Source organism: Lupinus angustifolius, chromosome LG19, assembly GCF_001865875.1.
Source record: "Lupinus angustifolius cultivar Tanjil chromosome LG19, LupAngTanjil_v1.0, whole genome shotgun sequence".
Classification (NCBI taxonomy): domain Eukaryota; kingdom Viridiplantae; phylum Streptophyta; class Magnoliopsida; order Fabales; family Fabaceae; genus Lupinus; species Lupinus angustifolius.
The window spans coordinates 2,156,447-2,171,102 of record NC_032027.1 but is presented as its reverse complement, the minus strand read 5'-3'; the positions used below and the strand labels follow the sequence as shown (position 1 = coordinate 2,171,102).

At 32.3% G+C, this 14,656-nt stretch overlaps 2 protein-coding genes across 2 annotated transcripts; both read right to left on the bottom strand.

Annotated features, from left to right (window-relative positions):
- Nucleotides 9,769–11,344, bottom strand: LOC109334104. Its single transcript, XM_019569677.1, has 5 exons — nucleotides 11,113–11,344; nucleotides 10,822–11,028; nucleotides 10,646–10,738; nucleotides 10,462–10,563; nucleotides 9,769–10,151 (listed from the first exon to the last, which is right to left on the bottom strand). Exons 1-5 carry the CDS (start codon nucleotides 11,320–11,322, stop codon nucleotides 10,014–10,016), a joined length of 750 nt encoding a protein of 249 aa, XP_019425222.1. The 5' UTR covers nucleotides 11,323–11,344; the 3' UTR covers nucleotides 9,769–10,013.
- LOC109333902 lies at nucleotides 11,353–12,752 on the bottom strand. Its single transcript, XM_019569485.1, has 2 exons — nucleotides 11,929–12,752; nucleotides 11,353–11,872 (listed from the first exon to the last, which is right to left on the bottom strand). The coding sequence occupies exons 1-2, from the start codon at nucleotides 12,750–12,752 to the stop codon at nucleotides 11,353–11,355; spliced, it is 1,344 nt and encodes a 447-aa protein (XP_019425030.1).

The following is a 14,656-nucleotide window of genomic DNA, read 5'->3' as shown; positions in this document are numbered from 1 at the left end:
ATAAGTTTTATGTATATCATATCAACTATCACATGTTATCTTCTAAATTTTCACTATCTATTAAATTTATATATTGCATTCTATACTAGGAAAAAATGTGAGTGACCGACACAGAGTGTTAGTCGACACGCTAGTAATCATAAAGAGATTTAAAGAATGCAAGCAGTTTGCTAAGTAAAGAAGGTAATTAGTCAGATTAAAACCATGCTAATTGAAATTTTATTTAGGCGTATTACTAACCTAGGTAAAGGGAGTAGGTGTAAGTTAGGATTATACACCAAGAATTTTGGATAAAGTTAACTCTCATATTTTAATTGTAATAAATTTAATAATAGGAGTAGTTTTATTATTACCATTTCAAAAATAATTTACCCCTCATCTCTAACCTTCTTTTCACTTATTAATCTACCAATCCTAAAATGTTGCATATCTGCTGTCTCATTTTTTGTACCAAAAAATTTATTTAAATTAAAACTGCAATTATTAAATATTTGTTTGACCAATCATACTTCCTGACACTTGCTGTGACACAAACTAGTGGGAGATCAGATGTACTCCCATCCCCAAACACCAAAACCCCTTCCACCACTAGAACTGTCGCACACCAACTATCACAACCTCTCCCCATTCAGAGGCCAGAACCTGCACCAACGCAGCCAACACCACCCCAATAGAACCTGCAACGCGCCCCACCCCAACATAATCTGCACCACCAGACCCAAACAACCCCCAAACAAACTCCAAACATAATCTGCACCACCACACAGCAACGTAGAGCATTAGCTTTACTTCATAGAGTATATTTTGCTGATAATTCTTGTTCCATTTGAGAGATTATTTGTGAAATAATACTGTTCTTTGTCCTCATTAATATAAGAGGATTTGTTGTATTCTTCTTTTTACATAGTGGAACTTTTGCTCGTGATCGCCCGTAGTTTTTACCTCTCATACTGAGGGGTTTTTCCACGTTAAATCTTGTATGTTATTTTTTTGGTCATTTACTTGCTTCTCTTTTGTTCCCAATTGATCTGATCTCGTACTTCCGTTTAGCGCTCTATCCCTAAATGTCTTAATTTTCCTTGATGATTTAACTTCTATGTAGTATTGTATCCATAAGGAAGAAAGAATAGGTAGAACTTGGGGAACAACAACCCTAGGATTGCCTTATGTTGAGGAGGTGATTACTCCATCTGGAAATTGGCTTATTAGAAGAGATTTGGAAGTTATACAACCTATCAAATTTAATGATGAGGTGGGGAGTAGTGTTCTTGGGCGGTGCCGCTGTGTAGAATCACGGTGGTGGCAGTTGGTGTGCAGTAGTTCCGGTGGTAGATGGGTTTGTAAGGGATGAGGGGTGAATGTTTTTTGAAATAGAAATTATAAAATTATCTCTATTACTAAATCTATTACAGTTAAAACATGAAAGTCAACTTTCTACAAAACTTTTGGTGTATAATAGTAATCTACTTTAAAAAACCATTGACCTAGGTTAGCAAAATCCTATCTATATATATTGAGATGGTTCTCACGTGAACTTTTGGGAAGACATTAAAACATGAAAGTTCTCACATTAACTTTTGGTTCTCACATTAACGTTTTAGAAGTGTGCCCTAGTAGTGTGTTTATCATAGCTCTATTATTTGTCTAGAAAGCTACTTATTCTATTTCTTAAGTTTCTGCTTTGTTTAGCTATCACAAAGTTTTCTGGCACCAGCACCTATGTGAATGGATATTACCTATTCCAAAATTTTGTGTCCTAGTGTGTTCTAATATAATAAAAGTGTCAATTAATTAATAAAAAAATTATAAAATCATAAAAATATAAAATAAAATTTCTTTTATTACTTGATGGAATGTGATTCGCTTGGGATATAGAAACAATTTTTTTTGAGACATGTAATCCTTATTCTTTGTATCTTGCCATTAAATACTAAGTTGCCTTGAAAATTCACCACTTAAACATGACCTTCACCCCTTCTCACATAGATCATTGTAACCGACAAATAGGAGTATAAAACTTCCTCGATATCGTAAACAAGTATAGAATAACAAGTTGTCGAATTCACAAGGATTTTCTAGATACTAGTTTTTCAACTAAAAATTGCTATTCTAAGTTGATTTGAAAAGAGGTTTTTGTTTGGTTTGTTGACATAATTAAATCGAAATGTAATAATATAATAAAAGGAGATGAGATTGAACTTCACACTTACTAGTCGTACATACCTGGTTCTTAAGGTAAATTCATTCAGTAATGATTATTCCATGCAATGACCTCAATATTACTAAAAGTTAATGTCTTAAAGTTAATGTCTTAGTCAATTTAGCAACTTATGCAACAAAGCTATATATCTAACAACTTCAATTCATAAGATTACGAAATATGACTTGCAAAATCATGTCACTATGTCTAATAGTCCATGCATGCAAGTTGAGTTAAAATGCAACACCTCATTTGTACTAACCATCAATGTCTTAGTCTATGTTAGTACTTTATCATAGATAGATCTATGTCTAGTAACTACAATGATAAAATTCTGATTTATGAATCTTCCAGTACATATCTATGTCTAGTAACACATACTATTCAGTTTGAAAGATAAAATCACAATATTAGTTCTATGTCTAGAGAGCAAAAAGTGAAATGCATGTAGTGACAAATAATACAAGTCTATGTCTAGCAAACTCACTATTTATTGAGTTATGCAAGTTCAGAATAATGCAAATAAGAGACTAAGCAAATTATTCAATAATCATGCAATAAGATGATCAAACTTAAAGTAAGCATAAAGTAAATACAAAACTCAAATATAATCAAAACTTCACGAATTAAAATGGTGAATTAGTGTGTATATACATCAAACTCATGCTACTTTCAATCCTAACAAGGATTTTACTACTCAAATTCACAAAGTGTAAGTAAGATATGGATAAAACATAACTCATGGATGTAAAACCACACACAAATAAGGATAAATTAATCCTGTAATACTTACACCTTGATTTCATGACTGAAATGAGCCAAACTATCCTAGAAACTTAGAAAAGAAGAGTTTTAAAAAAATGAAGCATCACGTTTTGATTTGCGAAATTAAAATTAAAGCACTTACCAAAACTTGATCTAAACACTCTAGTTTCCAAATCATACATCATTATAAATATAATCGTAAAGGGTCACGCTACAATAATTAGAAAAGTCTAAAGCATATCCAATAACGAAGTAAAATAAGTGATAAATAGAATATATCAGTTTTATAAAACCACCTCCTCCCAGAAAATATATTAAAATATATGATATTGAATATATCAAATAATAACATACTAAAATATTATTAATTATAAAATTAATAAGCAATATTACAATATATATTCCATTTTAAAAGTATTAAATTAAAACTCTTGAGTTTTTTAAATAAATAATAACAATACAATACTTCGTTTTTCTATTATTCTAGAGGTGTTTTTGTGCATTAATTTTTTCATCTTCTAATTCACTATCCAAGCAAATAATAAGAGACTGAGAGAAACTCGTTCTTTAATGTCTTTCCTGCGTTAAATAACAAGAACCAAATCTTTACTCGAGAGGCTGATTACATGGATGGAAGAACATTATAACATATGTTTTATCATAAATTATATTCATTAACAAATTATTGATCTCTAAGTCTTTCTTAATTATTTCACCTATGATTTTTCTTGGTTCCATTTTTTCTCTCTAGGAATTGAACCATATTTAATTTGATCTACTATATTCATTGCGCTTCTACTAGTCTCCTTCACATATGTCCAAATCAGCTAAGGTATGATTCTATCATCTTTTCTACAATACGAGCTACTCAAACATTCTCTTTAATGAAATCATTTTTAATCCTATATTGTCTAGTGTGTCCACTATCCAACACAATATTCTCATCCCTACTACATGGTGTGTATTGTCTTGCTGACATTTTATCACCTAATATTTAGTTTCATATAACATTGCAAGTCTTATGGTCGTTCTATAAAACCACCCCTTAAGTTCGAGTGATATTTTTTATCACATATGATAATTAAAATACTTCATATTTCATTTAATCCACTTGAATCTTATGGTTCATATTTCCGTCAATTTCACAATTGACTTGTACGATTGATACCTAAATCTAATAAACTATGGTATGCTCTCGTGTTAAACAATACTAAAATTCATACTCTTTCTCACCCCCTCTTTCTTCTCATCCTTCTATGACGTCCCTCTTTCTTCTCATTTTTCAGATGTTGGGGATGTTTGAAATATGTTATTTTATGAAGTCACACACATTGCCTAACATTAGAATATAGTAGAATATCAATGTTATATGTTGGACACATATCCCTTGTTGTAATGTGCACTAGATATAAGCACCAAATAGAAACACTCTATGGGCAGGTGGGCCCATGGATGTGTTAGGATTTGTAATCCTTATTCTCTAATAATATCTTGGTAGCCGCTTAGTGCTCCCGGAGATGTAGGCACAATTGGTCGAACCCCGTTACCAAATTTTCTTGTCTTCTTCTCTTATATTTATTCTATACACTTTATTTGATTGCTTGTGGTCAACATTGTGCAACGATTGCTTCAGCTATACCAACAATTGGTATTAGAGTCAATTGGTAGATGGCTCTTAACCCAGACAACAAATAATGACTAAAGAGGGTGAAGGCGTGATGGCTAGATACGGTGCGTCAAAGGTACTGTGCAAGGATAAAGTAGATGAGTTGAAGGAGAAGAAAACATGGCGGAACTATGGTGAGGGCGATATATGTTGATCCAGAACCCCATAAGTTCATGTATTGGGTTAGGATCAAGGTAGATATAGGGACTCATGTGTTGTGTTTGACCCAGAGACAAGTGCTGATAATATCTCTCTAGATGTTGAGAGAATGTTCTCATTTGATATGAGAACTGAAATATCCTAATGGCGTGCCTGCGACAACATAGTGAAGGATGTTAATTGTTAGCAGATCCACAAAAGCACAGAGGCACTAACCGACTTTGATGTAGAGTGTAACATAGGCATTAGCTTTGATGCAAGTTGTAACACGAGCATTGGTAGAGATGCAGGGGTGTGACATGGGCATTGGCTTGAGCGCAAGGATGTGACATAGACATTAGTTAGCATTGACGCAAGGTGTGTGCTTTGGGTATACTCCTTATGGTGGAGTATGATAGTTCTTTTGAACTAGGATTGTCAGAATTGACAATGGTGGTAGCGGTTGATGCTTTCCAAGGAAGCTCCAAGGTTCAGTTGGACTGAGTATTGAAGAGTACGAATGTTGGTGAACGTTTGTGTAGATGTTACAATATATCGAAAGACTTCCCAGCAATATGTGGCTAGGCGGCGTGTACCATTTGATGACGGTACGGGAAGCTGCACTACAAGTTTGGAGAGCTAGGCTCTTGGTAACATCGTCAAATATACTCAGAAGGTCTATGTTGTAGGAAAACAATTAAAGAGAACTTGACATTGAGCAAGGTGGAGTCATATATTCGCTAAGGTGGAGATTCTTGTGTAGATTTCGTAAGGAGCGAGATATTTGTCTATTTCAATCAAAGTGGGGATTGTTGAGGGTGTTTGAAATATGTTATTATATGAAGTCTCATATTGCCTAACATTAGAATAGAGTAAAATATCAATGTTATATATTGGACTCATATCCCTTGTTATAATGTGCACCAAATAGAAACACCCCATGGGCAGGTGGTCCATGGGTGTGTTAGAGTTTGTAATCCTTATTCTCTAATAATATATTGGTAGCCGCTCAACATTCCTCGAGACGTAGAAACAATTGGTCGAACCCCGTTACCAAATTCTCGTGTTTCTTATCTTCTATTTATTCTATGCATTTTATTTGATTGTTTGTGGTCAACACTGTGCAACAATCACTTCCACTGCACCAACATCAGGTATTAGTGATTTTGAGATGAAATAAAGAATGAAGAGATAAATTCCTAATTTATCTACTTTGATTGATGAGAGAAATGGAGCAGATGGAGAAGAAAAAAACTAATGAATCCCACTAAAAATCTTTTCTTCTAAACTTTGAGATAAAAATGATGAGAAAAGTCACAATTTCTACCATATTTAGAAATTTGCCTTTACCCTAGTTTGTCACTAATTTTATGGATTTCTAACTCAAACTCAAGTGAGCAACTCAACCAAAATTACCTATATAACATACATTCAAAAAATTATATTATATATAATATTCATTGTATAAAAACTTACAAAAAATTAAATTAATAAACTTAAATTGATGGTATACATATATAAAATTGGGTTACTACATGTTATATATATTTGATTTAGTACACTTCATACATATATATGATAAAAATTTAGAATTATTGCATGATAGATAAAGATAGTTAACTATAAATTAACACATAAGTTTATTAATAACTAGCATGGCGAAACACACTTTGTGTCTACTGACCCACATTCTTATTTTTTTAGTATTGAATACTTAATTTTTATATATTTAATTTTAGAGAATTATATCACATTATTATTCATTTTATTATACATGATATAATAATTTTGTGTATAGTTTAGGATGGAGTGTAGCATCTTTATATGATATAAATTATTACAAAAGAAGTATCTTCTAAGAAAGAATAAGTCTTAAATCTTTGATTTGATTGTATTTTGACACTTATTCAAAAATGTGGTCTTCCTTATATGAAAAAATTGGATCAAAGATGAACATGAAATAATCTTCGGATTTGGAGAATAAGATATAAAGATGTTAAGTTGTTTAGTTTTCGAGTATTTCAAAGAACATAATATGTTTTTCATTTAAAAAATAATCTAAAGTAATCTTATAAATGGAATTAAATGAAATTATACATGTTCAAATGTTCTTTACATATATTTTGCACTTATATAGTAGTAAGAGTAAAGTTGAGATGTAAAAATTGTTTCTGCTCAATTATATATATACTTAGTAGATATGTTTTATCATTATATAGTAGTATAGATAATAATAATAATTATTATTATTATAATAATAATAATAATAATAATAAAATGCATTATATAATAAATTTAAAAATATTATTCAATAATTAAATATAGTTTTAATTTTTCATTACTTTAGGGACATTTTTATCATTAACACGTAATATCATGTCTCTCTTCTCAATTTCTATTCAATCTTATATTTGTTCTCTCACTCTCATTATGACATATTTATTTCTTCTCATTTTCTCATATCCAACCAAACAAAATACATTATAATGGTCTAAATGATTTATTAAATTACAATGAACTGAATGAAGAAAATCAATGAACTAAATAATTTATAAATTAATTCTTCATCTCAAACAAATCTTGTATAACAATCACTTTCTTTTTGAAATCTGGGTTCTTTTTGAAAATCAAAACATGTTAAAGACCTCATTGGCAAGATTTTAATGAAGGAAATTAATGATATGAATGAATGAAGAAAATCAATAAACTAAATAATTTACAAATTAATTCTTCATCTCACACAAATCTTGTATAACAATCACTTTAATTTTCTTATGAAATCTTGATTTGGTAGATTACAATGAAGGAAATAAATGAACTAAAGATTTGGTAGATAAATGAACTAAATAATCTGCAGATTAAATCTTCATCTAACGCAAATCTTGTATAACAATCACTTTCCTTTTGAAATATGGGTCTTTTTGCCAAATCAAAAGATGTTAAAGACCTCCTTGACATGATTCTGAAACATAAACACAACTTTAGCACTTTTAACACTTCAAGTTGTTGCAATCTATTGTTTGCTCTCTTTTTGGTTACATTGTGTTTTCTACTTCTTATCTTCATGAACATACTCCTATAGAAACACATATTGTTACTGATGAAATAGAACATAAGGTGAACCACAATATTTATAGATTAGCAACCATTAATATTTCAATAAACGAAGAGACGCATAACCACTCAACCATTAATATTTCAATAAACGAAGAGACGCATAACCACTCAACCATTAATATTTCAATAAACGAAGAGACGCATAACCACTCAACCATTAATATTTCAATAAACGAAGAGACGCATAACCACTCAACCATTAATATTTCAATAAACGAAGAGACGCATAATCACTCAACCATTAATATTTCAATAAATGTAGAGATGCATAACCACTTAAAAATTTGTATAAAATCATCGATGCATACTTAAGAAAGCGTTGTTACTATGTCATCTTCAACATCATTTTTTTATTTATGCGATGTGGAATTGATTAACATTAAAAGTGTTTTATATCAAATATGTTGTTAAACATAACTCATTCAAGTCAGCGCTAACGTTACTGATGTTCAATAGCGTTGTTTCAAGAATGCGCCGTTGAAGTTACACACATTGATAACACTTGCTTTAGTATACATTGTTGATGTTCTTCCGCCTCGTTTTCAACATTGTCGTTCAAAATTGAGTTATCGAATGAATGTTGTTTATTACGATATCTAGCATAGTGAGTGCTGATAAAATTTTCACAAGGTAGGTGGCCTTTGAATTTGGTAATGTTCTTTGGTATGGAGGTTGTCATTCTGGAGTGCTGATGAAATACGGGCAAGGTACTGTCTAAATGATGTAGGGTGGATAGCTGAAAAGATACATCATATATATGTAGAGAGAATCATATACAAGAATATAAGAGAGAGTATACATAGAGGAGAAGGAAATGAAATATTCTCTAATAGATGTTGTTGGTTGGGTAGGCAGTCCTATCCTATCTGGCTACTTTAGACAAGAGGGGATTGCTTTATCCATTTCGGGCGGCTCGTGACATGCCTGTACTCAGGTTCACACAATGCTTTAGTCAGAGTGGTCGTCATGTCGCCTGTTCCAGTTGTTGTAGTCGTATATTAGGCATGTTCTAGCTACACATTATAGGAGGTGGTACAAATCCAGACATTGTGTTCAGTTTTGTGGCAGGTTCTGCACTATTCATGATGCGTGTCAGCTCTGTAGCAGAAGTATACGTTGTTTAGACAGCGCGTCAGTCCTCTAGCAATAGTTTGCAGTCCCACATATTGTTGACTAGGCCTTGTCCGATCAATTCTCCCTTTCAGCAGCCTTGGTCGGTTATCTGGGCATAATGGATAGGTGTACGGACCAGACTTTTATGCCCAACATTTGACTGTGACCTTAGCGAATTTGGTCGATCATGATATGTCGTGGAACCAGGATCGAACAAGTAATGTTGTTGAGTTCTCTGTGAAATATCTTACTTCACTACTGTAAAACTTCCTGTTAGCCACGGTTGCAGTCGTGGCTAAGGTGGAAAATAACAAGGTGGAAAATAATCGTAGCTAGATTGAGTGGCCACACATATTGTTGTTGTGGCAAGGAATGGCGTTGCTAAAAATTAGCCACGGTCATTATGTTATTTCGCTACACTTCTGTGAAATGTGGTAACATTTATTTAGTCACAGTCTCTTTAATTCAGCTACAGTCGAACTGTGGCTAAGTTGCTGGTTTTGCCACACTACAACCGTGGCTAAGTTGCTTATATTTTCACAATCCATCTGTGGCTAATTAAACTTTTTTAAAGTTACTTTCGTACATACTCCTCTCATGATCCCAATGTGTAATTGTCTCACAATCTTTATTTTTAATAATATAATGGTAAATTTATAATAAAATTAAATATTTGCTAGCTAATAATAATAGTAGTAAGTGTTATACCATTAGAAAATTGAATCTTATACAATTACCAAATGTTTAACATTAAAAAATCCATATAAAAAACAAAATGCAAAATGTTAAGATCATATAAGTTCATGAATTCTAAGAAACCATATCTAAGATGGTGGAACATCACGAGCGAAAGTGGTTAACTCACTACCAAATTTTTCGACTAGAAACTTCTCAATAGTAGCCAAACGATTCTGAATATGTGCAAGTTGCTCCTTGGTCTCTTCAAACCCTGATAGTTTTACTTCCAAAGTTTGTACATATTTCTTCAAGTCTTCAATATGTTGACTAGAGCCATTAGAATTCACAAAACCCTGAATGTTCAGCTCCATATGCTTTTCCAATTGTATCATTAGGATGAGCAAATACCTTTGATGAAATACCTAAAGTACTGACATTTTCTTGATCTTGAGGTAAATGCTCTGATATTTTATCCTATTAAATAACAAGAAATTAATAATTTATATAATGGCAAATTGCAAATTGCATGGCAGTAACCTATAATGGAAAATTGAAAATTCCATGGCAGTAACCTATAATGGAAAATTGCAAATTCCGTGGCAGTAACCTATAATGGAAAATTGCATCAATAGAATCAGAAAGGACAAAATGATATTATGCGTTTGCCTACCTAACTAACTGCATACCATTATCCATTTCACAACTTAGGAAATGGTTCTAAAAATGATACACTTTTTAGGACATATGTAACACATCATGTATGAAAAGACTTTAAATTACTTACAGCTAGAGTTTTTCCTTCTTCGCTTACATAGCTTCCATCCTTCTTCAATAAAGTTGACAAAACAACCTCACCCCGACATACAGGTCTATGCAATTTTAGCTCCTAACACAACCAATGAAACATAAGTTTTTACATTCACAAAACTTCATTCTTTACAATAATACAATTACCTAGGACAACTTACCATTTGACGACCTCTCCTTGCATTGCTCATACTACCACCAGCATGGGAAACTTTAAGATTTTTGCGACTTCTAGTGTTCGCCAAACTTTGTTTCTACAATTGCCAAACATTGTAGTCATTATATTAAAAAAATACAAGTCTTGGAGAAATTAAATACTTCACAACATAATGTTTACCTTCATCTTATCCTCCTTATAATGATGCACAAATGCAGTCCAATCAGCACAATCTAAACCTGGAGGAGGATTAGCAAGTATGTCTTCCTTACTTTTATTAGGATAGAAATACTTACACCTTAACCTATATTTATAGGCCCTCCATCTTTCACCTAGAGTACTCATAGCCCATTTGACTCCAGCAACATAATCAAACTCAAAATTTTCCTTCACACATTATTAAATACGCTAGTCAATTTTCAATGACAATAGGAAAAAATTATTAAAATTGCAAATTTTTTAAATAATTACCTCAATATATTTCCATTGTTGGTATCTATTATCCTTTGACATCCAATCCCATCTTTTAACATAAATAGGACAAATTGTTGAGTTTTGAGCTAGTTTACCAAGAAACCTCACAAGTAAGTTTGAGCCATTGTCATTGCCTTGTCCATAACCATTGAGTTCCACAATAACTTTTTTAGTTTTTTCCAAATGCCAAACCTGAATTGCTTGCATTTTTCGAGTTTCAATTTCTCCTGAAGAGTTTCAATTATGATCTAGTGGTAAATATCGACGATGTCCCATGAAGCAATATTTTCCGCCAAACTTTAGCCATTTAGACTCTGTATCAAAATTACATGATGGACAAGCAAGTGATGTATGAGTGTTCCATCCAGATAAGTTGTCTAGACCTGGGAAGTCACTAATAGTACAAAACAATGATGCACGCATTTGAAATGATTCTTTTGTAGAGGAATCATAAGCTTCCACTCCTTTCCACAATTTTTGTAACTCTGAAACTAGGGGCTGCAAGTAAACATCAATACTATTGCCAGGCATCTTAGGACCAGGAATTATCATCGACATTATGAGAGAAGTTTGCTTCATACAGTACCATGGAGGATAATTGTAAGCATACAACATCACAGGCCAAATGCTATTATTAGAACTTAAAGTTCCAAATGGATTGAAACCATCTGTAGCTAATGCAAGCCGTATATTACGAGAATCTAAAGCAAAGTCCGGATACATTTTGTCAAACTCCTTCCATGCCATTTCAAAAGCTCTGCAGTTTTAGAACACATGTATAGTCTTTGCAATCTTGGTATAAGTGGGAAGTACCGTAAGACCTTTGCTGGTATATATTTTTTATTTTGGCCAACCACTATATCATTTGCACCACTAATATTTCCATTAGATTTCCACCTAGATGCATTGCAAATCTTACAATTATCTCTCTTCTTGTCTTCCAATGAACCCCAATATAACATGCAATTGTTCGGACATGCATGAATCTTTTCATAGCTTAAACCTAACTTCTTAATCAACTTTTTTGCCTCGTATAAAGATGCTGGGAGTTTAGCATGGGGAAAAGCATCATTTAAAAGATCAATGATCATAGAAAATGTTTTGTCAGTTGCACTACATAAGACTTTTATATGATACAATAGAACAATGAATGATATTTTACTATATTTTTTACAACCAGGGTACAATTCTTCATTTCCATCACCTAATTGCTCTTTTATTTTTTCTTGTTGGACTTTACTTGCATCACCCCTAGGTTGGTCATCATTTGGTATATTTGAGTGGCCGGAATCTTGAATTCCACTATCATCAAAGATGCCAAAAACATCATCTAACATATCCTGCATTGGATATTGTCTAACCCACTCTTCTTGTGGTTGGGCTATAGTTTCAACATTATCTTGCACATGCTTTTCCCCATGCATGTACCAAAATGTGTACTTTCTGGGAAACCCTTTTTGAAGTAGATGACTAAACACTTCAATTCTATTACCCATTTTAAGAAATCCACATGTAATACAAGGACATGGAATTTGATCATTTATAGGTACATTTGAAAAGGCGAAATCCAAAAATTGCACCACCCCATCCAAGAACTCCTTTGATCTAATTGGTTTCTCAATCCAACTCTTATCCATCATAACTGTGTGAATCTGTTTTTGATGTTAAATTCAATTACTAAATCATTAGAGATACTAAATGATTAACTTAAAAACAACTTAAGTATTACCTCAATGCAAGCATGCATGACAAATTAAACCATAGTGTTTTGCAAATTCAGTCATATTAGTTGAAAACAATTTAATGCAGATATCTTGGTATCATTTATTTTGATATACTATAAAGATGCATGCCTGCATCAATGTCATAATCCCATAAAATCAACGTCATAATCCCATAAAATCAATGTCATTTTGCTAACGAGATACCTAACACACCCTTAAAAACTCAGCAAAATTCTAAAGAACCTATGGGGATATGATGTATGGTATTTACACTCAAAGTTATGGCTGCCTATAAATGATAAATAAAGCCCAAACTTGTTTTATTATGTCATGAATATGTACCATAAGAGTAAAGCAAAATACATCACCATATAGTAAAGATGAAGAGCAAAAGTTCCTTATGGAGTTATTGAAGATATCAAACTCTAGGGTTGGCACTGTAAAGCATACATTGGTTTAGCGAATATGGTTGCTTCTTTATCAATCACATGTGAATGCCTCTCATCTAATTTGGATTTTTATCATCTATGTGAACCAATCCTTGTTTCTCCTTGAAATGGACAGCTTTAGAATATATAACAACTCAATCACATTATCCAAGTTATTTCAATTTGCATAATAGCAATGATCCTAAAATCACAATGCATCACTATCCACAACCAATACGTTTTCCCTAAGTTGGTTCCTTGAAAACTAATGGTATATTAGTGTGTACATATTCTTCCACAACTTTTGTGGAGTTTCTTTGCCCACGATGCATCCTTGTGACCTCAGTTTTACACTTTCTGTATGAGGAAGTTAATAGTTATCACATATTTGATATTGAAATGCATTATAGTATGAACATAAACTATTAATAAGAACATATAACTTACTCGCGAAATGTATCAACCAATTGACAATTAGTTAACACATAACGATGAGCTTGTAGCTTCTCAATGGGTGTAACGAAAAAATCTTGCTTACACCAATAGATTTTCCCAATGTAGGAAATATATTTGAAAAGATAGTAGATTCACTAAAAACATTGACCCCAATATCATCGTCATTGCGTCTTGGTCGATTGAACCTTGTTTCAATGTCACCATTCAGAAAATATCTGGAACAAAAAGTTAGAGATTCTTCCATAATATACCCTTCAGCTATACAACCTTCTGGTGCAGCCTTGTTACGAACATATGATTTTAAATGGCCAAGAGTCCTAGAACAAAAAGAAAATGAATCAACATTCAAGTCCTAATAAAATAAATAACTAAGCATGTAAACTAAAAATTTACCTTTCAATAGGATACATCCATCTATAATGTACAGGACCAGCAATCATTGCTTCCTCCCCAAGATGAATGACCAAATGAACCATGATAGTGAAAAAGGATGGAGGGAATATCATTTCCATGTGGCAAAGGGTCAAAGAAATTCGTTGTTGGAGTTTCTCTAAATATTTGACATTTAAAACTTTGCTTGATAATTCTCTAAAGTAGTTACATAGCTCAATCAATACTGAAGTAACTTCTTTAGGAAGAGATCTTCTAAAGGCAATTGGAAAAATTCAATTTTTTTAAGGGGTGGGGTAAATACAATTTGAAAGTGAACTTTCACACTTTATGGCATATAGGTTTATCAATTGAGCTTACTGTTAAGAATAAACTAACAATATACCTAGCCTCTGCACTTACACAGGTCAATTCTTTGTTTATGTATAGTGCATAAATAATATACATATATTTTATAAGGTCAATAAATCATGTATTGAACCATTATATTTTTTTGCTTTCATAATAATTACTTTAAAAGTCGTATATAGAATTTTGTACAAT